The sequence below is a fragment of the Symphodus melops genome (genome assembly GCF_947650265.1).
Source record: "Symphodus melops genome assembly, chromosome: 2".
Lineage (NCBI taxonomy): Eukaryota > Metazoa > Chordata > Actinopteri > Labriformes > Labridae > Symphodus > Symphodus melops.
Window position 1 is genome coordinate 17,871,613 of NC_136692.1, and position 24,504 is coordinate 17,896,116.

The 24,504-nt window shown below is 42.3% G+C and overlaps 1 protein-coding gene across 2 annotated transcripts in view; it reads left to right on the top strand.

Moving 5' to 3' along the window:
- Window positions 1-24,504, top strand: part of usp34 (ubiquitin specific peptidase 34) — a 56,905-nt gene that overhangs the window by 869 nt on the left and 31,532 nt on the right. For both annotated transcript variants that reach the window (XM_079337995.1, XM_079337994.1), the window contains exons 2-20: window positions 6,648-6,738; window positions 9,224-9,773; window positions 10,851-10,901; window positions 11,830-11,979; window positions 12,464-12,531; window positions 15,762-15,954; window positions 16,346-16,407; window positions 16,654-16,735; window positions 16,946-17,038; window positions 17,303-17,428; window positions 17,545-17,674; window positions 18,594-18,724; window positions 19,366-20,084; window positions 20,775-20,989; window positions 21,139-21,257; window positions 22,021-22,148; window positions 22,325-22,414; window positions 22,603-22,698; window positions 23,404-23,486. In XM_079337995.1, the coding sequence (XP_079194121.1) occupies window positions 6,648-6,738; window positions 9,224-9,773; window positions 10,851-10,901; window positions 11,830-11,979; window positions 12,464-12,531; window positions 15,762-15,954; window positions 16,346-16,407; window positions 16,654-16,735; window positions 16,946-17,038; window positions 17,303-17,428; window positions 17,545-17,674; window positions 18,594-18,724; window positions 19,366-20,084; window positions 20,775-20,989; window positions 21,139-21,257; window positions 22,021-22,148; window positions 22,325-22,414; window positions 22,603-22,698; window positions 23,404-23,486 (3,177 nt within the window). The remainder of the gene's footprint in view (window positions 1-6,647; window positions 6,739-9,223; window positions 9,774-10,850; window positions 10,902-11,829; window positions 11,980-12,463; window positions 12,532-15,761; window positions 15,955-16,345; window positions 16,408-16,653; window positions 16,736-16,945; window positions 17,039-17,302; window positions 17,429-17,544; window positions 17,675-18,593; window positions 18,725-19,365; window positions 20,085-20,774; window positions 20,990-21,138; window positions 21,258-22,020; window positions 22,149-22,324; window positions 22,415-22,602; window positions 22,699-23,403; window positions 23,487-24,504) is intronic.

Below are 24,504 nucleotides of genomic sequence, written 5' to 3' on the forward strand. Positions count from 1 at the left end.
GCTCGGGTTTGTAAGTTAGCTAAGTTAGCCGGGTTAGCTCTGGAGCAGCCTGACTTTGTTTGATGTGTTTGTCAGGTCAGTCTGCTGCTAGCTGCTGCTGTCCACTACGATAACACCCATTGTGTTGAGGACGGTCCCGTTCACTGCTCAAACTGGCATCCACAGTGTCAATAATGCACTCACGGTTAACGTTGTTGTCAATAATAAGACCTGTCAGGTTTGTGCATGTGTGTTTTGGGGAGTCTGTGAAATGTTAAGCTAGTCGAAGCTAGCGGCAACTAAGCTAGCCTAAAAAAATTTAATGGCTGCAACGAGGTGCATATTTTGGTTCACTGCACGTCGTAAATCCTCGATAGCGTGTGTACACATTTCGACTAACGATCACTGCACCAAAAGCTCTCGTTCTGGTTGTTAAATAAACTTTATTCTGGCAGCGAAATCGCAGACTAACGTCATCTGAAGACAAATGAAATACATGGTTGTCTTTATAGCAGAAAGTTAGCCGACAGTCTCGGCGTGCTAACCAGGCCTGAGTGGACTTCACGGGAGTCAGAAAGACGAACAAAACTTTATTGTGTCACAGACCTGGGTTATAATCCGTCACCGTGTTGTGACTGTATGTTTATCTGTGGTTTGGCCATGTGTGTGCTGCTCATTGTGTGTGTGTGTGTGTGTGTGTGAAGTGGAAGCTCCTCCTGGAGGCTCCGCAGGAATTCACCTGAACGAGCAATCTGCACCTGTCTGTAGACACAAGCCATTTCATTTTAATAAACTGATATAGTGCTGAAATGGGAGAACAATTATTTGATTCTACCTGTGACAGTAAGTTGCAGCCGCCTATCTAAAACATGATCATCCTTATTGTTTTCTATTATACTGGCCTAATATTCAGATCTATACAAATATAGATGAGCGTTGAAATATGGGAATAACCGGATTGTGTAAACTCTACTATGAATGGACTTTGCAGTTCTTTTGTGCTGTTCTGGGACATTTTCAATTCAGGTTTTGGGCACACTCACCCCTTTTAGGATGGTCTCAGATTACAGGGTAATACAGTCCTCACAGACATTCGTTTCACTTCTCTCAAACCTGCATGTACTCCAAGACCTGAAAAGAATCACCATAGAGTCGTTTTAAGATGAATGTGTGTGCCAGACGGAGCAGTGCAACACCTCACGTGATCTCTGGTATGATTTCACATGATCCCACAGGGAGACTGATGTAAAAAGAGTGACCACAAGCTGTTTTGCATTGTGGAAAAAAACTCAAGCAGAAGGCAAAACATAGCTGGATGACAAAGTGTTTGAGGAGACTCTTTCACTCTTTTCTTTGCCAACAAGTAGAGGTGAGATCGTACCTAACATGAATACAATATTCACCTTGTGAACTTCTAGCTATAATGAGCAGTTTCTGTTCTGCTCAGGAAGTTCATATATAAACATGCACTTCACAATTCCTTAGTATCGGTCATGTTTAATGTCACTGCTCTGCAGTGATTTAGGCAGAAATGGGAAAACAGGGGGTGCAAAAAAAAATACAGGGGGTGCAAATTTTTTTCAGTGTCACTCACGGCGGCGCGGAGGTTATGTGCTCCCTAACACACTGGTTTTGAAGAAAACTGAATAAGTCTCTAAATGGTGCATTCTGTTCAATAAGATGCATTGTTACACATTTTAGTTTTCCCAAGCTTGATAATGTTGATTTACTGTACAGCCCCTGCCCTGACACACCCCTTCATCATTTGACTGCAACTCACTTGGTTCATGTTGTCTAACCCCTTTGTTGGCCCACTGCTTCTATCTGCACTTTCTTTAAAAAACAAACAAATAAACTTATATTACATGTGTCATCCAGTAATAATAGATCCCTATACCTTGATAAGTCAATTATCTGGAGCTAAACCCTGCAGTCCGTTGATTGGTTGAAAGAATCGTCACTTCCCGTGTTACGTCGGTAAACAAAACTCCGCCGTATTTAAAGCATTGAGTGTAACACAGCTGATGGTTTCCGTGTGTATTTGTCCTCGCCGCACACAGTCTTCTCTGAAACAAAGCTGGATTGAGTTCTTTTAATAAAGGAGTCACATGACAGTGATAGAGGAGATGAACTGCTGGATGTCTTCTTCGTTGGTTTTGTTTGTGTCGCGTTTTTCTCCTTTGTTGAATTTATTAGTTAGCGGTTAGCTGCTATCATATGACGCTATTTACATAGCGTCTACCAAATAGGGCACGGGTGGCTGTAGAAACGTAAATGGGATCGGGTTTAAGCTTTTCAGTACCGGTATTCGGCAAACATATTCTTTGCCAGAATTAGAATGTCGCCTAATCAGATATTTAGCGCTCCGTATAGAAACCCGTGTAGTAAACACGTCTATTAAATGTAGATATTTGCACGGCCTAGGTCAAGCCGTGCAATAATTTCAAGGCCGTGTTTTTTTAAAATAGGCCGTGCAAAAAGCGGTTTCGCGGCAGGCTGCCTAAATCTATGCTGCTCTGGTGGATCTGCAAGCTTGATGCCAGAATCGTAATTTTCGATACAATACCAGTGAACATGAAGCAAACACAAAGAAATCACAAAAAAAACACTTGAACAACAAAACCATTTCAAATATATTTTCGGTTATTTAGACTCTCGTGCTCCCTCTGTCGCTTCTTGTATAACCTTTGCTGGTTGATTTTGTCAGGATTGAGATTCGGGGAGTTCAGTCCTGTATGCATAAACAATTCAGCACATTTCGCTCTCTTCAGGAGACTGCAGTCACAGACCTCTGTCTCTGCTGAGACTCCAGCTTTTAGCATAATATGATGCAACCTAATGAGTAAATCATAAATGAATAAGCATGAAGTGCATTATTTCTAAGTGACGGTGGTTATTGCATTTGTCTGGCGACGCCTGCAAGCACTCTGTTTGTTTTCCTTTTGGTCTCTCTCTTGTTAGGGAGTCTGTCAAAGCACGTCTAAAGGTCAGCATCATTAATTTTCCATTCTTAAAGCAGACGGCTGAATAGCGTCGCCGGACAGCAGTGTTGCCTGCTAGTTGAAAATGAAGTCAGCTATGGATGTTAAGTGATTATGGCTAAAGGTCGGCACTTTGACTGCTCCATGAAGATGTGTGGGTTCAGCAGGAGAGCGGAGTCTGTGGGGGGGATTGTCATGTTGAAACAGGAAGGTAGAACGTAAACTGTCGACTCAAAGCTATAGGACACCATTGTTTGGCTTGAGGGGAAAACCACAGACTACAATGATATTCAGACCAATAAGTCCCCCATAAATGTCCGATTGTCCGTCTTCCTTTGACCTTATTACATGTTGAACGAGTGAGTAAAAGACAAAGACAGACTTGGAGGTCTGTCCACTGTTTGTGTCTTAGTTGCCTGCTATCCAAGTTCACGACATTTCGGTGATTGTTGAAGTTGTCAGATGAAATTTATGAAAATATATATATATATTTTTTTTTTTGAAGGACTTCATGTTTTTTTATGTTTGCCGTATAATAAGTCCCCTGGCTGTTCATGTGACTTAAGACCTCTGTGTCTGTGTGTTGGTCTTTTTGTCCATGTGAAAATGTACAAAAAGAAAAACAAAGCAGACTGGTGTTTTTGTTCTCAGCTGACCCTGCATGTGAAATGATTTCTATGTCCTGTGTGAGGTTTAGCTGGAGTAACAATACAAATGAGTTGCCTGCCTGGCATTTCTGTCTCCCTCTTAAAAAAGGTTCATCTCTTGGTGCTTTAAAACATGTACCAAACTCAAAACATGTCTGTGCTGAGTTATCATGTGTGAACAGTTTTTTTTTTTTTTTCTGCCTTCCCTAAAATCAGAATGAGTGTGGGGATGCAGAAAGGAAAAATGAAGGGAACTTCACCTGGAGTGAGTCGGATGGATGATGATGTTTATATCCTGTAAGCAGCGCAGGAACACTGACTGCACTCTGCTTACAATGAAACTGCTGGGAGGTGTTTTCTGTTTGTCTGTACATCACTTTCTTTATCGTTTTTCATCTTTTAAAGCCTTTTATTGGAGCGCTAGGACAGTCAGAAACCTTTTTATGATTGGAGTTGTCGCGTTGTGAAAGAAAAAGAAGATGTGATGCTTTGTTAAAGTTTCATGGGGAAGCGCTCTGATTTGCAGCAATGACGTTAAAGTGCACACTTCAACGTCATTGCTGCAAAAGTTTTCTTTTTCCAAACGCTGATATTTGTGAGGCGTTGCTCCGGCTGCTGCTGCTGTCGAGGCCTCGAATGATGTTTCCACAGCAGGGGGGGGCGTCAGCTGTGACAGCTCTGTCTGCAAGACTGGCAGCTCCATGTGCTCTGTCTTTGTGCGACCTGTGACTAAAGATCTGCTGTAGCAGCATGTGTTTGTGTTCTGCATGTTAGAGACAGAATCCCCTCTGACAAACAGGGGGCTCTGCTGTGTTCAGCTGGGCTTTCCTTACACAGCGGGGTTAGTCGGGGCTTTTCCTGAATGGGGACTTGATGCTCTTCTCTTGTATCTGTGTCAACTGAATGCTCGTCAAACCAAATAACCTGTTTCCTGTCTTGGACTCACACAATTCAATAAAGACAACAGTTTGGAGACGAGGCCTGCACAGTGTGTGACAGGTTTTTAGATAATGCTATCACGATATGGATCGCAACAGATGAACTAATAATTAGTGTGCGTATCATCTAGAACTGTGTTTGTATGTCTTTCTGCGGTTTGTTACCTGTTTCTAACATTTCCCCTCTGAGTCCAAATCAATCCAGAAAGCACTTTTCTTTCACCACTAAACTGGCACGGCTCCATTAATCTGAGAGAAGCCTAAAGCTGGTTTAAGCTTCTTCTCACTGAATCAGAATGAAAACATGAAGCATTCAAAGCAGGCCTCGGCGTACACCTGCTGAGCGAGGAAGCAATGCTTCTTGATGAAGTGTTGTTTGCTCACTGATTGCAAGAATTCTCATTTTCCAGGCGTCTTAGTCGTGAATGTTGGACAACAGTGAATGTGAGGTTTATTGGTGCAGCTTCTTTGGCTCATAAGAAGATCAATGAGTTCACATATTTACAGCCTCGCACAGATTGTCCATTGCTTTAAATATAGCATATATTTAAGTATAGGTGTTTGAGAATGTTACGTCAACTGTTGCTATGGCGATGTCAACGTCATTCACTGGGCTCATTGTTTGGGACAGAAACCTTTGTGAGGGCTTGATGCATGGTCATTATAAAAACTCATACATGAAATGTTCCACCCTCGACATTAATAACAGGAACTCCAGTGATCTCCTCAAAACATGTTGGAACTGTTCATCAGTGACATTTCAAATTGGACTCGATGTGAAAAACAAACCAGTACTTTGTGTTTGCACTTTTTAACATGCCGAGTGAAGAGGGAGCATGTGGAACAGTGGAGCGTTAGTTGACATTTGAGTTGAAGCGTTCAGTTGGTTGAACTTGCATGGCTGCTCCTGAGTACACGCGTCAGACTGCACTTACTTTGATTGCAGGCTCATCAAAAGCATCGTTTTCACCTTTCACTTGTCCCGGCTGTGTCAGATCATGCTTGCATGTAGAAATCTGCCGACTCAGGGGAAAAAAAGCCCGTTTTGACTTGAACTTGATTGTGCTTTCTTTTAGATTCACAGCTGGAACATTCATATTTCAGCCTCGCTCAACGTTACAGTCACTGCTGAGCCGAGCAGTGTGATCACGCAGTGCAGGAGACGTCCTCCCCCTCATTGTATTTATATCCACTGTGAGCTGCTGCTGCCATAAACTGGATTTAATGTTGGCACCTGTGCGCCTGTTTCCAGACATCATCGTCCGAACACCTCGAACCAAAAAGTCGTCCCGGTGTCTGAGGCAGCTGAGGAGCATGTGGTCTCCAGAGCGGAGACAGTTTCAGTTCAGTCTCCAAAGAAAGAGGTTTGAGGCAGGATGCTTCATCGAGTTGAATTGTTCCTTGGGGGGGGGGGGGGAGTCTCTCTGTGTTACTTCTGTTTTTAGTCAAATTCAGGTCAGCCATTCTTTTAAACTGGGTGTGACTGCATGTTGGAAGCTCAGTAGTTCACTGTATAACTTTGGACTGAAGCTATCACAGAGTTTAACGTCTGAAAATGAAATATGCACTTCTATCCATTCAGATTGGGAAAACGTATCGGTACAGGAACAGGGCCTGAATTTCCACCAGCATGAGCCCAGGCAGGTGGTGAAGCGGGACGGTACACAATAATACACGAACTGAAGGAGAAGCTCTGAATCTTTGCGTGTGGACGTTTTGAGTGGAATGTGCTTCTAAAGCGTTTCTCTGAATGTGGCACTGATGACTGGCTCTCAAAGGAAAACACAAATATCCAGGGATGGGAATCTTTGGGGGTCTCAGTGACGATTCAGTTCCCCTCAAACTGGTCGCTGTGGAAAACTTGCCGAGGACGAAATAAATGATTTAAAGAATATATTTTAAGACGTTTTGGATGTATTGCTTCAGAATCAGAGACACCAATTGTTAATTACGTATTGAGTATTGAAGCGTGTCATGAGATACAGATCAAGTTTTTACCTGTAACCGTACAAACAAGCAGTCTATTGAAGGGCATTATGTCGATGTTCATGAAGTGTTTTTGAGTGTTTCTCTGACGGTTCCTCGCCCTGCTCTTTCCTCAGTTTCGGATGCAGACAGCAGTGAAGGAGGCTTCCAGCTGAAGAAGGAACATGCCCTGCGAGTGCTCGGATACATCAGCTCGTGGACACAGAGGTCAGTGCTGCTGGGGTCAGAAATCTGTCGTTGAGTCTGTTTGAGAGTTAACGCACAAAATCACGCCACGAAATATCTTCTGTTCATATTTAGTGTTCAAAGTTTAAGGTTCCTTTAGAAATCTGTAGCTCAGTTTACTAATGAACGGATGATCTGCTGAGAAAAATGGAGAAACTAATCAAGATATTGACTTTTTTTTTTTTGGTCACTTGTTAAAATAGTATGAACAGTATTTAAAACCTGGGCGCTATGTTTACACATCATGGGGACCAAATGTGTGATAAGACGGCTCCAGTAGATTGCTTCATCTATCTGACTGGTGTAAATCCACTAAACGTTCAGGCTGAGGTTTTTACTCTTCAGTTGGTTGCTAGCTCTGTCCAACAAACGATCAATAAAAGTATCCCTACAGAAGCAGTCATTATTTACTCAAAGAAAGAACACAAAGATCGAGCCTTTAAATAGTTCTCTTAAGGGAGCATGCACACAGTGTGAGTGCTCCGGTCCATGCTCGAGCAGGCTACTCTTACTATTTGTCTGTTTCTGACTGAAATGACTCGGGTCTTACTGTCGGACAGCTGGAATAATCACTTCTTTGGAAATCTATGATACATTATGGACTTCTTCAATAGCCACCAAAATTTTTTTACTACATTCAGTCATTTCACCAAGGGGGGGTCCTTGATACTTCAGAGGGGTTCTTGAACTCTGCAAGCCTTCATTTGGATAAATAAAAATATGTTTAATGTAATTTTTGGACGGTGAGTGGAGTGGAAACGTACTGTCGGTATTAGACTGAGATGTTTGTGTGTCATTTTGCCCCTGTGTCTCTGCCTGGCCTCGATTCTCACACATGTACACGTCTACTTCTTGTTATCTGAGTGCAAAAGGTTCCCAAAACAGAGTGTGTGCCCGCCGTACAAAGGAGTCACTGTTATTCCAGCGTGTCGGGTGTTTTATGAAAGCTTGCATTATTAACAAACGGACATTGTTGCCTTAAAAGGAATTCATCTATGAATGAGATTAACCATCTGAAAGACGAGCAGAAGGCCTGGCCACAAGGACGAGCCCCGACCAAGAGCAATGTGATACTCATGTATTTGTACCTTTTGTAGTAGAGAAGAACTTTTACGATATGCAATAATATACACAAAGACTTGAGATCTCTATTCACGACTGTCAGACCACATGATGATGATGTTGATGTTGATGTTGGTGATGGTGATGGCGATGGCTCTCTGATGCAGGGGTGGCCGACCCGCGAACATCTGGGCAATTTCAAAATAAAGGACAATATACGGAAGTCTGTCTGTGTTAATTTTTAAATTTGAAATCTGCGTGACAGATAAATAGAGAGGAACGTGGAGGAGGACGACAGAAAGGCAGAGAGCGTGCGTGCGATGTGGCTCTTAAAAGTAACGCAGTCACAAATGTCTTAGTCTGTGAGTGGTTGGCCACCCCCGCTCTGATGTTAAATGTCTGTTTCTATTCATCCAGCTGGAATGTTTTAATATTTAGTTTCTGACGAGGGCTCGGAGGACGCTGACCTTAACTTTCAAATACTGCTGACTCATTTCTTCAGATGTGAACATGAAGCCTTCTCGAGCCTGCCGCGCTGAACTTATTAGTGTGTAATTCTTCCATCTGTGAAGCAGGAAGCCACAGAGCAACATTTGTGTTCTCAAGATAGAAAGTGACAAGAAACTTGAATTGGTTTTCAAGTTTATTGATTTATAAGAAACGGAAAAAAAACCCTTTTATTTATTTTTAGAAATGTTAAATATCAATATGATCCCCAAAAGTCAGGACTGTGATGCCTCGATTTTAAAACGAAGGCTGCCAACTACAACGTCACAGTGATGGTTTAAAGCATTGAGGTAAAGGCAAAAAAAAAAAAAGGTTGTTAACACTTTAAATGAAGGTCACAATATTCACCATTGAAGAGCTGCTAATTAGCACGCTCATTAGTAGCATACCGGCTGCTTATTAGTCATCATAAACACTTATTAGTACTTTTTTCAACATGATGAAGTCTATTGCTGAGAGGACAGTTACTAATACCCTCCTCATGACTGTTTATGACAGTAAGTTCATAAAGTAGCAAACATGAATTTATTAAGTAGCTTACATGTTGTCATGATATGAACAGCATATTATGACTATGCTTCTTTTTTATTTATTGCTTCCCGCATCGTCTTTTTTGCATCCTACGTTACGTATTCTATTTATACAGCACCTTTAAAAACACGGGTTTACAAAGTGCTTTGACATACAGCATACAGTCATGTCATCGTCTCTTCTCTCTGTAGAGGACGCATGTGAATAAGCAGTGAGGAATATTTCAGGGACTGAAATGTCAAAGAATTGTTCTTGAGTGAATGTGTGCAAACAGATGACCAGACAGTAGACAAATAGATGTCGTGGTCATTGGTGGTTTTGGAAGCGTTGTTGTTGTTTCCTTTTTAACACTCTGCTTCTTCTTCAGACAATGTCTTTGCTGCTTCAAGGAGTACAAGCACCTGGAGGTCTTCAACCAGCTGGTCTACGCACTCATCAACCTGGTCATCGCTCAGATCAGCAGCCTGAGAGAACGCCTCTGCAGGGTCCAGGACCACACCCACAAAGTGGGCGTGTCCGAGACAGAGAGGGATGAGTGGAGAGGGGACGAGGCTGCACCTGGACCCCTCCCACAGCCTCCGTCCTCGCCTGGAGAGGACGAACCTGTGAATGTAGAAAGAGACTCTGCCGAAGAGGATGCAGACGCCATCGACCTTAATCAGAACAAGAACCAGTGTCAGGGGGTCAGCCAGCCATGTGAAGCCCAGATGGAAGCACTGGGGCCTGCCGAGAGCACCAGTGGTTCTGGGGGTTGTGATGATGGCGTTGGAGCAAACAGCAGCAGTGACAGCCTGGACCCGTTCAGCTCCTGGAGCACAGAGGAGAGGGAGAAACTGCTGCTGTGTGCTGCTAAGATCTTCCAGATCCAGTTCCCCCTCTACACAGCCTACAAACACAACACACACCCCACAATAGAGGTGAGGAAAACATCCCAACACTACAACCAGCTTTACTAAGGCACTCCTGAGAAGTTCATGCAGACAGCCCCTGAAATCTGCCCTAATTATGATTATTTATTGGTGTTATTATTTTCCTGAGCAAGTCAACTCAGAGTAACTGGTGCACCTCTATAAGTGATGATGTAAATGTTTATGTGACACAACAAAGCATACCTGGCAAAGAAAAACACTGCTCAGTCTGTTTCTGTTCCCTAAATAGATCGAATAAAAGTAAACGCGTGTGTGCTCAAAAGTTACACAGCCAACTGGCTTTAATAAGAGGAATTAAATAACATGTACGTGATCTTTGAATTTAATATATAAAAAAACACTGCGGATAACACAACTAAAAACAAAAGAACAAGATGAACAGGAGGAGTATATATACAACTTTGGTCAAACAGTAGACACTCACCTGTCCTACAACACAAGGACATTATGTTCCAAACTGCCTCAACATTTTTTTACCATTCTAACAAAGAGAGACAACCAGTCAGAGTCAGCTAGCAACAGCAGAAATGGAAGATTCTGACATATTGGGCTCTTTAATTAACCCTTTCTATACCCCATCCTGAAGAGGCGCCTGATGATTCTGATTTTCAGATGCATTTTTTTAAGAGGAGTGTCCATAATGATGTCTTTACTCTAAATCAATCTGCTTCTTCAATTAGCAGCTATAAAATGTACAAATGAGTTAGATTTGGACTTTTATTTTGTCAAAGTGGAACTGTACAGTGCAAATAAAGAAGGAAATGTGGTTGCGTTGGCTCGTAGTGCAGGATAAAACAGCAGCATGTATATACGTGGAAACAAAACAAGGTGCAGGTATGAACAGATTACTGTACAGATAAATGTGTTCTGTTGGTGATGGTCTCAACATCCTTTAAAAAGAAACTCAATAACCAGCTTTCTACCACTGGCACATTTTCAGAAACAGTGATTCGAGTCCTTTATCTTATAGAGAAAGAAATGAACTGATCCTTATAAACTAAACCCAACTTGTAAAGGTTTTTGTCTATTAGCCTAACATCCCTCTTATCTGTTTTTTTTCCCCAGGACATATCTGCTCATGAAAGCAACATCCTTGGCTCCTTCTGCGACATGAACGTAAGCCAAGTGTCTTATTCTGAAAGTCAGTGCTTCCTGTCTATCAGCTGACACCATCAGCAGGACCTAATCTCTCAACCGCTCACAGTTTGGTCGTTATTGTGGCCTAAGTCTATTAGGAGTCTGCACAAACAGACACAACCCAACAGCTATGCTGCAGGGGCGAGGAGGACCGTTAGACGCAGGGCACGGACATGTTTGGAATGGCAGAGAGGGACAAAGTGTGGCGTGATCAGTGCAGAGACCCACGTTTACACAGGTCATTTGTTGACATTTAATAATGGTGCATAAAAGCTTCAGATCAGCTCGAGTGTTAAGATAAGTTTTATGCAGAGGCTCAAAATGTATGACTCAGAAGATGAATTACCAAAGATGCATGTTCTTTGTCTCAACTTATTTCCATAAGAAAGTGATGATATTGCTGGTGGCTAGTGCTCCTGAAGCTGCTCTTATAAAAAAGATAAAACTGTGGAATGCGCAGAGCTTCTAGACATTGTTAAACAAGCTTGTGTGTATTGTTAACGGGGATGTGTGCTTCTATTTTTGAGGAAAAAGTGGTAAAAGAGAGCAGCGGGGGGAGTATGGTTGTGTTTCCGGCTGATAGGAGTCAGTGTCCCCTGATAACCTGCTCGCTCAAAATGTTGTACCTTCCAACTGTGATAAAGTTTTCATTTCTGCTCAGGAGTGGGAGAGCTTTAGGGAGGAGTTTAATTACAGGCAGTGATAATGGAGCCCGAGAGAAAAACTTCCCTTTCTAACACGGGACTACTGGAAGAATTCAAAGTTGAGGTTAATTCTGGTTCAGACAGACTGGGCGGATTCCAATTTAGACGTAGTTGCTTCATTGCCATCATGCCAGATGTATTCGTGTGGAACAGATTTGAAGTACGTGACGCCTCACATGGCGATGTTTCCTCTCCTCTCCCAGGATGTGGAGGTGCCTCTGCACCTGCTGCGCTACGTCTGCCTGTTCTGTGGGAAGCACGGCCTCTCTCTGATGAAGGAGTGCTTCGAGTCGGGCACTCCTGAGAGCCTCCCCTTCCCCATCGCCCACGCCTTCATCACCATCGTCTCAAACGTGAGTCCACCAACTCCAGTGCTGCTTCCCTTTCAGGGAGCTGCTCTATTTGTAATAGAAAGTGGAGTTCGGTCTGTTGACAAGTTTGTTAGGTGTACCTGGATATTTCTCCTGTTTTTGTTTGAACAATTTCATTAAGTTATTATTTTGTAATAAGTGGTAGCATTGATTTGTTTCAGCCTAGCATTGATCAGTGTATCCTCATTGATTCCAATATTGTGCAGAGAATATCAGATTCTACCAAAGACCAAATCTACCATTTTTTTTTCTTTTATAAAATGTCATTTTTGTTCTTCATTGATTCTTAATCTTTGATTTTACCGTTTGATTCTGCTCTCTATGACTTGGTTTTTGAAAGGGTCTCTATAGTTAAAGTACACTTCTGATTGGCTTAGAATGGATTTAGTTGTTCTAAAGACGGCAGTGTTTATAAGCTGCTGTGTTTAAACGTGTTGTTACATATTGTTTTTGGTTTTGCCTACAGATCCGAATATGGTTACACATTCCTGCAGTCATGCAGCACATCATACCGTTCCGCACCCATGTAATACGGTGAGTTCCCTCTCAGTCACAGTGAATATATCACAAGGATGTTAATGTGAGTGTCAGACGACTTCAAGGGAAGGATCCCGACATAGATGGATCTTTTTTTTTTTAGACTGTAAAACATTATCAATCCCCAGCAGGGAAACTCATTTGCAACCTGGACAATTCAAGTATCGCTGTTGCTAATTGTTAGCCGTTGTCCCTTGTTGTAAAGTGAACAATATTACGACACATTAGACCACATAAATGTATACATGTGAACACACTGTGTAATACGACACCACCAGAGAACAGCAGTACTTAAATTATACACCAAATGAAATGAAGAATTCAAAAAAACAACCTAAAAATGAGTACAACTCTAGTTTGATTTTCACCACACTTTATATTTAGTAACTGGTTAATTATTTGTTGTGAAAGATTTTATATTTGGGATTCATTTCAGTTGTTTCAGCTAGGGACCGAGCGTTCGATGCATGACGTCCTGAATACATGACACCTGGAAAAGACACTAAAGAGCATATAAAACCAGAAAAAGCATAATATGGGACCTTTAAGAAAACGTGAATGAATAAATGTAATGAGGTAGTATGTGGCAGTAAAGCTCCCCTACAGGATGTTTGTTGTTATTTTCAGGATGCTATTGTAAAGTGATGAAAGGTTTCTGATTTGTGGAGGGTGAAGCTTGAACCCATACGCTCACACAAATGTGAAGTGTTCAGTGGAACATTAAAAGGTGCACACCGTGCTTTGTGTCAGGAGGGTTTCTGCTGTCTGAGCTGTAGGAGTCAGACGTGATCGATTTACTCTCCCAGCTCTCTCCTCTGTGTTTCTCACTCGCCCCGGTGCACCTTGCGCGCTCCCCCCCCCCCCCAACACCACAGTGACATATGTGTGTTGCTAGGTAGAGTATCCGTCGCCATGGTAACGGTTGCCAGGCCTCAAGTGAACCTCTCCTCACATGACCCAAGAAGAGGCAGCGCTCGGTCATGTGACGCAGACAGGCTGATGCTCTGCTGCTGTCTCACTAATACCATTCAAACCCACCCGTCCAACACAACAACAAATCTCTGAAGACTGGAGTGGGAACAAAATGCCCGTTTTATGTGTTTTCAGTCAGAATGTTGAAGAGTAATGAGATCTGTAAAGCTTTGTCTCACCTCGGTAAAGAAAATAGAAAAAAGCATCAAGAGGACAAGCGCGTACTCACGACCACTAAAAGTTTCTCTGTTTGTTTCTGTTTTTAGAAGAAAAGGAAAATATTGTTGATTGCAGAAGGTCTAATGACTTACACAGAAATGTTTTACAATTTTTTCTTTCACTGTGCCGTACGTATATACGGTATATTACCTGCTGTTAATACTTTCTACACATACATTGCACATTGCAAGATGTTAGCTGTTTGTAGCTGTGGATGTGTGAGCACTTTACTGTGCAGCTTGACTACCGTAAATTCCGTACTATTGAGCGCACCTGGATATAAGCCGCACCGGCTAAAAATAAGTAAATAAATGTATTTGTACATATATAAGCCGCACTTGATTATAAGCCGCAGGTGTCCACGCTATAACAAGAGCTATTTACACAGACGTAGGCTACCGGTAACATCCGCAAATACTGTAGCGTCCGTACGGACGTTAAAGGACGACGAGAGCGTTCAAATAATAACTTTTAATAACCCGATCACTGTCGGCCGTGACCACGCCGTTTACAGCAGAGAACAACACACATAACTTGCCGTAACAATCCAACTCTCTCCCCAGCGTTCTCTCATACAGCCACTCAACACGTTCTCACTGGTGCATTCACTGACTCTCCACATAATCGGAATTATGAACACATTATCAACTACTGACTTTACAACATGAACCGTTACAATACGAAGCCTAGCCGACGGTGTCTGTAACACGGCTGATGAAAAAGATGACCGTAATATATTTCACAAGAAAAAGTCCATCCATTCACTGCCTCAGAATGACTTCATTACTCACTTCCTCAGTCTCTGTTGTCGCTGTCAGTGTCATCTTAACGTGCAGCAGCTCTGTTAGCTTATTTGACAGCCAGGTCGATCGCCTTTAACTTGAAAGCTGCATCATATGCATTTCTCTGTGTGTTTGCCATGATGAGGGTGCGTGCATGAAGCGCAAAATGACTGATATTAAGATCCGACGTGACGAAGTCAAATGTTTTTGCGGCAGAAGCTCATTGTCCCCCATAAAAAATCCATGCATTAGCCGCACCGGAGTAGAAGCCGCAGTCCTCGAAGTGTGAGAAAAAAGTAGCGGCTTATAGTCCGGAATTTACGGTAATTTGGTTGAACACTCCTATCATGAGAATAACGGCATTCTGTTCTGGGTTTTTGCTGATTTAAGTGCTGATGATGTACATTTTGTCTTTTAAAATGAACCACAGGTTTATATAAACAACAAGAGATGCATCCATAAATAAACATTTTCTATATTTGGTATATATACAGAGTTGATCCAGGATGTAAGAAAACATCATTTATATACCGAACATTTTAAATGTGGACACTTCATGTCTCAGCAATGGTTTTTTGTTAAATTAGAGGCAGTGTTTCATCTTGTTGAGTAAGAGTTATTTATGACAAGACCCTCCTATCAGGATATCCATTCTTCTTCATGATTTCAAAATAGTCCCTTTAGTTATTCTACGTGTAATATTACTGATTTGTTTCACATTTCTGGTTAACCTGAGTGTTGCCTCCGCTGCGCTGTGAAGGAGAATATTCTTTGTCATCCGGCTTCATCAGCTCGACAGGACTCTAAAGGGCATCACACACCAGAGGCAAAGAGGCTAAAAATACAAGAGCCCTCTAGATTTGGACTTCAGAGTTTGGGGTTAGGCATATCACAGTGGATTCACAGCAGAGGAAAACTGCAACAGAAGAAAAGGATCCATAAGAAACGCTGGAAGGTGTAAAAAAATCATGAAAAGGAAAAATAAAGAAAGCTCCATCGACCATCGTTGACAAATACTTGACGTTTGACAAACAGAATCAGATTGATTTTGTTCTGCCAGAAATACTGGTAGGACATTTTTTGGGGCTCAAGTGATCTAAACGCTCTTCCTGCTGAAATGAAGGAAGTGTATTCTTTGATGAGGAAAATATCCTGCTGCTCTACCAGTCGAAAAGTCCAATTTACATCTCAATGTATAGTGCCTTTATTTATTTATTGTATAAATAAAAAAGCTTATTGATTATTGTCTGGCAGGTATCTGTGTAAGCTGTCTGATCAGGAGCTGCGGCAGAGCGCAGCACGCAACATGGCCGACCTGATGTGGAGCACGGTGAAGGAGCCTCTGGACAGCGCTTTGTGCTTCGACAAGGAGAGCCTGGACCTCGCCTTCAAATACTTCATGTCCCCCACGCTCACCATGAGGTTGGCAGGACTCAGCCAGATCACTGTGAGTCCAAACAACACCAACGTCAACCAACTTAATCCGGCACCATTGCTTCCCTGTGTTAGGCTAATCCAGATATTGAACAATCTGTCAAGAGAGAGAGAGAGAGAGAGAGAGAGAGAGGGAGAGAGGGAGAGAGGGAGGTGTTGATCTCTTGCCGTGGGACAGGAGTCTCGCATCCACATTAGCAAACAAAAACACTTTTCTTCAGGTTCGAGCTGTTTGATGATTAAATGGCGTCACATTATTGTTTCGAGAGATGTTTAAAAATTCTCATCTTACTAATACTGTGTTTAATACTGCACTTTGTTGCCGCTGCTCCCAGAGTTCTTGTTAACGGCAAGGTTTTTCTCACACTATTTCTTCACTTCTTGAATATGTCTTTTTGCCTCAGAACCAACTCCATACCTTTAATGATGTCTGCAACAACGAGTCTCTGGTGTCCGATACAGAAACGTAAGTTAAAGAGATGCAGATACCTGAAGATGTCAAAAGATCTATTTAGAGTCTATGATGATTATGATTAGAAACATAGTTTATGGCCACCTTTGGCCAGATCTGAAAATGAAACGTGTAACGAGTACATGTATATTGACTCTGACAAAATAAAATGACGAGAAGTGCGTTTTTAGATGAACCTTGATAAAACCCAAACTGGTGTGTTCCTGTCATTGTTGTTCTGACTTCCCCTGATCCTTACAGGTCAATAGCAAAGGAGCTCGCTGACTGGCTGATTCACAACAATGTGGTGGAGCACATATTCGGGCCAAATTTGCACATTGAGGTGAGACCTTTGATCCAATGAAATAACAGTGAAACTATAAAAACATGTTGCAGCAAATTTTCGTTGTTGTGTTTGGTTTAAATGTAATGACGTGTATTTCTTGTCATTATTGACCTCTTTGCAAACAGACTCCACCAGTATCCAGATGGGCTGGCCATTTTTTTCTCTCCACAGCTGATCTAAATTGTTTGTGTGTGTTTGTGATTCTAGATCATTAAACAGTGCCAAGTGATCCTGAACTTCTTGGCTGCAGAGGGCCGACTCAGCACGCAGCATGTTGACTGTATTTGGGCTGCAGCGCAGGTGAGGAACGACAAACTCGCTCTGAACTACACAACTTAGTTCTCCTCCATTTACTCGCTGGGATACTTTTAGTGTGACAGGTCACAGATGAAAAAGTGTGTGTGTGGGGTTCTTTAAATTCTTATTGAGGGTTCAAATAGATATGGCAGAAGATGAATGTAAATGAAATTATTAAATGATTCTAGTAATGTTATTTTGAGCACAAACACTCTCCACATGTGATGATTTTTATTAATTATTAACTCAGATTTTTTTTTCTTGTAGCTTAAACACTGCAGCCGTTACATCCATGACCTTTTCCCCTCGCTCATCAAAAACCTGGACCCAGTGCCTCTCAGACACGTCCTCAACCTGGTGTCAGGCCTGCACCCGAGTGCGCACACTGAGCAGGTACACGGGCGCACACACCTACACACACTGCCACACACACGCACACACGCATACATGCAAACAAGTTGTTGATTCACAAAGCTAAACTAGTCACTCTTCCTCTCCTCCTTCTTCAGACGTTGTACTTGGCCTCCATGCTGATCAAAGCTCTGTGGAATAATGCCCTGGCAGCGAAGGCCCAGCTCTCCAAACAGAGCTCCTTCGCCTCCCTGCTCAACACCAACATCCCCATGGGCAACAAGAAAGGTAAGTGTGGACGCACGGAGAGCTCAGAAAGATGGATGTATTAAAATGTGAGGTCTACATTTAAAATGTCTCAACAACAAATGACTGGCCTCTTGCGCTTAAATCAGCTCTAACAACAGAGTAAAACATCTTTATTTAGAAGTAAAGGAGTAAAGTAGGAAGCACAGAATTGTATTGACAGTACACATTTTTTCACTGATGGGCTTATTGTTCTTTATGGTTGTTTTAAGTGTCTGACCACATTATAGAAAGGATCCCTAAAGACCTCGACGTGATTGTTAAAGAAGACGATTTAATCTATCATAAGAACAGCATTTAGCTACACTTAGCAAAGTGAGCGTGGTAAGGAAAAACTTTTTTTATGAAGAGGCAGAAACAGACTCATGTTGAACAGCCATCAGCAGAAAGTGTGTTTGTGTTCAGAGTGAATAGAGACAAACAACAACAATGAATATGATAGATTTCTAGCTACAGTTCCAGTATTAACAGTATGTGACGAATGTAGGTGTTGTGTGTTATACATATATTATTGTTGGTCTGAATGAACCATTGAAAACATCAAAGACGCAGAATAACACAAACAAAATCAACGAGCACATCAGTGGTACTGAGCTCTGGAAGGTTAGATTACAGTTTTTGTAAAATGGAGTCTGGTGGCATTGAAGAAAGAAATCATTCAGCTGTATCTGTAATCATGAATTTTACTCTTAAACACAAACGTTATTCTCTGTATAAATCTCTTCTGTTCCGTCGTTTGACACTGAGAATTACAATTTTGCTTGTCGTTGACAAAAAACAAGAACTCTTAGTGGACGTGCTTTCATTTAGTGCTTTTATACCCCCACTATAAAAACTGGCCCAGGGTTCGAAGTATCCAGAGACCAGCTCTCATTCGACGTCTCGGTTCCTCTGTCGCCAGGTTCACCGGCTGCCAGTCCAGACAGCAGCGACAACAGCGACACTCAACACAGCGGAGGCAGCGACATGGAGATGGATGACCAGATGATGACGGGCAGCAAAAGGAGCCAGCAGAGGTTGTCGGACACAGAGGTACACTCACCTCTTTCAAACTGATATGAATACTGGGTCCCTTATGTTTTATATAAAAAAAAACAAACAAACTTGAATTTCCCTCGGGATCAATAAAGTATCTATTTATTTACACTGTTGTATTTTTAGCATTTCAGCAGTTATTACTCAGCACATGTGACTTTTTATATCCTGTTAATACACATTTGCTGATGCACACATAATTATTTGAGTCACATGTTTTTATGAACACAATAAAAAGAGCTCTTTTCAGGCTGTTTAGACACTGTGATAAAGTTTTTGAACGGGAAGAAATTTGATCAGAAACTCCATTTGATTGACAGGCAATTTATAATCGGAGGGGACAATCGACCAAACAAAATAATCAGAATGAGGTATTTATTTGGATTATATTTCAGCTAAATCTGTTTGGTTTAGGTTTCTTTTAGCTGTTTTGTGCTGGAACTCACTAAACACAGATGCACAGGCAGTCCACGAAACAGATCCCTTGTATCTAACAGGTCAGCTAATGGGCAGTGTTATCAACCCAAATACAAGTGAAGACGATTTAAAAACAATCTTAAAGATCAGGAATCCAACTTGCACCTGTTGCTGACTGCTACACTGAAAGGATTGAGTTTGTGTATCTGCTGTGTCCTCAGGAGTCGATGCAGGGCAGCTCTGATGAGACGGCGAACAGCGTGGAGGAGGGCAGCAGCGGGCCGGGCAGCAGCAGCGGCCGCAGCGAGGCTTCCAGTAACGAGGCCGCCTCCAGCAGAGCCAGCCAATCAGCCGGCAGCCCCGGCAGTGAGTTGCACTCTGACGACATGGCGGATAGTGAGGCCTTAAAGGAAGAGGAGGAGGAGGATGAAGAGGACGACGATGAGGAGGATGATGATGACGATGATGAAGAGGATGAAGAAGAGGGGAACCGGTCAGCCACAGAGGGTGGGCAGCAGAAGGAGCACAGGGAGCAGATGGAGTCGAGGAAGAGGAAGGCAGGGGAGGCACTTTGCGAGGGGCCAAATCAGGGGGCGGGACCTCGCGGTTCAGGGGGTGGAGCAAAGCCAAAGGGCCTTCCGTTTAACCCAGAGACTGCTGCTGTCATGGGGGCGTCGGCGTCTTTAGAGGGCCGGATGAGGATGTTGGACACTTGTGCTGTTTCGACTCGGCCTGAGGGGGCGGAGCCTCAACAGCAGCCTCCTGATATCAATCCCTCACAGATGGTCCAGGGGCCTCAGGAGCCCACATGTTTGCCACGGCCTGGGGACTTCTTGGGAGAGGCTATGGGAAGTGAACTTTTTAAGTGTCGGCGCTTCATCGGTCCGCAGCACCACCACCACCACCACCATCATCATCACCACCACCATCACCATGACGGGTAACAACACCAGTCTGCTAACTATTTATTCAACCTTTCAATGTTTGACCTTAAAGAAGACAGAGAATTGATTACAGGCTGAACTGTATGAGTTTTATGACTGTACGAAGATGTTAGACAAATCACATCACATTACTACTGTAGAAGAACACGTCCATCAACATCATGGGAAACTTTCAGTGCACGATGATGAGTCATGACATCGTCTTTACTGTGGGGAAATTTGAGCAGGCTGTAAATGGTCCTCTTTATTCAAAGCCGCTCTAAAGTTACATCAATGAACCAGATTTAGCTATTTAATAAAAAAAGCTTTGACTCTTGGAATTCAACCACCTCAGCCCCCTTACGTCTCATTCATTAACAGAAAGATGTGCAATTAAGATTTTTCCTCAAGCAACAATTGGGAAACTGTTGTTTTAAATAACAGGTTAAAATATCAGAACCCCCCAGCCAATCGTCTTGTATTGACGACGCCTCTGGAACCAATGGCAAACGTCCAGTTTAGCCAGCCGTAAGCAAAAGGCCACAGAACGTCCTTTTCTGTGCATCGGCGTTAATTATGATCTGACTACCAACTTGAGGAGAAGCAAAGAGTGAGCGTCCAGACATGGAGGCCTTCGTTGTGTCAGAGCTGGTTGGTTGTTCTTGACGTAAAATGTTTGAAACTATGAAACCCTGTCTCTCCCTCAGTCCCATGGTGGAGGACATGCTGTCTGCAGATGACGTGAGCTGCAGCAGCTCCCAGGTCAGCGCCAAGTCGGAGAAAAACATGGCAGACTTTGACGGCGAGGAGTCGGGCTGCGAGGAGGAGCTCGTCCAGATCAACTCCCACGCTGAGCTCAGCTCCCACCTCCAGCAGCACCTCCCCAACCTGGCCTCCATCTACCATGAGCACCTGGTTCAAGGTGAGCCACATTCAAGGCCTTGAAATCGTTTTAATAACCTGTTCATTGACAGATCAATTAATAGGTTGTTCCCTGTGTTAACCTTTTGGTTAAATTCAAAGCATAGCCTGATAGCCAGAAGAGCTAATGTTGTGGGTACATGTGTGCAGGTCCAGCTGTTCATAAACACCAGTATACAAGCGGCCACGCTGTGACTGACATCAACCTGGACAACGTTTGTAAGAAGGGAAACACTCTGTTGTGGGACCTGGTGCAAGACGAGGACGCGGTATGACTCAACACCCAGCTGTCTGGGTTTTTTTATGGAGACGTTTTTGTGTTTTCAGTTCTCACACACATTTGTAATTAATGCTTCAGTGAGCAAGAAAAACAGTAGAGGGATTTCCTGGAATGATTTGACATATTTAGCAGAGATGTGATTCGTCCAAATTTATACAGTAATCTGTATTTCCCAACGTGGAAAGTTTTCCACAGGAGAATGATAATCCTTTGCCGCATGTCGATCCCTTCTCTCTCTCCCCCTGATTCCCGTCTCTGTCAGCTTTCCTATTCCTCCAATAAAGGCAAAAAAAAGTCCAAAAATACATCTTAAAAAAAGAAAAGAAGACGTAAGGCGATTTAATTTATTTTTGTGTCGTGCACAAGTGCCCGACCCTCATGGGCTTCTAAGACACAGTTACAGTGGTTCAACATTTCATAACAGGCTCCTGTCAAAGTTCAGTCTTAAACAGTGTGTTCTGTATTTTTTCCCAGGATGCAATCTGATACAATAAAAGTTCCTTTTTTTAAAACACAAGTCAAGTTTTTCATAGTGGTCTAACCAAAACAAATCAACGTAAATTGAAGACATTTTTTTAAAAAGAACATCCCTTATGTTATAATATCAGTATTTCACAGGAGCTTGCAACGACCTAAGTAAAGACATGTTTAAATCAAAACTTTAGAAGAAGCTACAATATCCAGTTTTCTTTGTTGCCAACTGCCTTAAAGTCATCTGTGTGATCGAAGTTTGACGCTTTCTGTGTTTTTAGATCCACCTGTCTGAGGGTCTGATTAATGAAGCCGAGAAGCTGCTGTGTTCGCTCGTCTGTTGGTTCACGGACAGACAGATCCGGATGCGCTTCATCGAGGGCTGCTTGGACAACTTAGCTCATCACAGGTGAGGGCGAGCTGAGTTACAATGGATTTTTTACTACTGCAAAACAAACTGTTGAATGAAAAACCTCCAAGATGAACAGAACTCTAAACTGGAAAGCTTCTTTTACAACCTGTCAGCAAATAACAACTTAGTCAGCAATTTAATGTTCAGAAACTCTTCTTTTCTTCGGCCCTCAGGTCTGTCGTGGTTTCCTTGCGTCTCCTACCTAAGCTATTTGGCACTTTTCAGCAGTTTGGCTCCAGCTACGACACCCACTGGATCACAATGTAAGTCCCATTTTCTAGTTTAAGTGTCCGATGAAGAAATTTAACACTTGCAGTCTTAGCGTTACAATGAGATCATTGTCATAAAACTCTTATATGTATTATATTCTTTGCATATACAACCCTTCATGATGTCTTCAGGTGTTTAAAGGCTCTAAAGTGTGATTTAACAAACACGTTTGCTCTGCCAGGTGGGCGGAGAAGGAGCTGCACATGATGAAGCTGTTCTTCGACAACCTGCAGCACTACATCCAGGAGGTGTGTGAACAGCGGCACAAGTTTGCACTGTAAGTGTGTCATCCTTATTTTTTGACTCAGTCACAACCTGATACCTCTCATTAAAAAGTGCTTTTCAAAGGTTTTTGTGTTTAATGACGACGTGGAACGTAACATATCTAACCTTTTTACACTAAAAGTTGGTTCCCTTTTTCAACATTGCACTTCAAGACTCCAGATTTCATTTAAAAATTAGATATTATTTAATAATATGATATTCCCAGTCGTCTTCTCTCCTTAAACGACAAACAAACATGGTTACTAAAGTCAGAAAGCTGAATAACAGTCACACATAATGCTGTTACCAACCTTTGCTGTTCATGTGATGAATATCCTTCATTCAGATAATGTGATGTTTATAAAGTTCTTACAAGGCTCGAAAAATTAAAAGAAGCCAGCTTAAAAAATGTTTTAACATTCAGTGGACGGCCAGTGTCTTTTGTGAAACTCGAGTGAATGTGGAACTCTCAGGTCGACCGTGAGCCGATAAAGGCTCAGAGAGAAATTGAATGTGTCCTTAAACTCTTGAAAAAAGGAAACACAAGTTGTGTTAAGCAGCCAGTTTTGTAATTGAAATATGTTGGATACAGACCTTGTTAAAATGCCTTGTTCTTTGTTATGTTGATTTCATGTTTGAACTGTGAAACACAGTCATCCTTGCACAGACCTTCATCTGTTAGTGTGTGACTTTGTCTTTGTCGGCTGTGTTGTTGCAGGTACAGCCACAGCGCGGAGGTTCAGGTCCGTCTGCAGTTTCTCACCTGCGTCTTCTCCACGCTGGGATCTCCAGACCACTTCAGTGAGACCCACATTCACATTCTCCTATTTGACTCAGAGAGCAACGTGTATGGCTGAAAAAGAAGACTTCTGTAAAGCCTAGATTCTTGAATGCACAGATAAAATAGAATGACGGCTTGTTTGTAACTGATCCGTTTTTGAATCTGTTTATATTTATGCTGTTTTAAAAAAAGATGCCATCAGCCAAACCTCACCCTCAATCTGTCTGGACATATGGGTGGTGAATCAGGTCAATGCACTCACATTTTCAACAGTGTTTACGCCCATCCAAATGAAATCGCTTTTAATAGCATTTCTTTTTCTCTGAAAAACCCCCGAAGTCAACCAGTAAATGAAGATGACAGGTTTTAGTCTGTAAAAATTCCTATTCTTGATTTATGATTTTATCATTTTCTGTCAACAACTCTTACATGCACATTTCACATCTTTGTCAGTTTCCTGTCATAATGAATTATGTGGGAAGCAAAATACTTTCCAAAAATGTGTCTGAAGATAGTTTGTTTCTCTTGGATTTAGTTTGTTTTGGCAGCATCTCAGACTGGATGTGAGCTTTGATTCATTGGCTGAACCGTTCAGAGTCTGGTCTGCAGCTGTTTGATGTGACATTTCCAGCAGTAATGAAGAATATTTAACAACCGCGTGGAAATGAACTGTGAATGAGTGTTAGGATTCTGAGTCCTTGGGGGGAAATGACGCTAAAATAGAGCATATTATGTAACCCCAGCAGCTCCATTCAACAATGCCCCTGTTGTCTTAGTGACAAAACACCAAAGAGGGGAAAATCGAACCCACTTTTACACGAGTATTTCCTCAGATAGTTAGATCACCCAGGGCAATCATTAACATTTTGTCTAGAAGTAAAATGTTCTGTTCAACAGATTAAAGCCTCAGTTCATTAAATATGTACTGCAGAAAGGCAGCAGCATATGATAGAACATGTGAGTGTTTGTGCATGGCCAATTAGCCTGAATAAATTCCTCCGAATAATCTTTAGTAGTTAAAAACTGTTTAGAAGGATG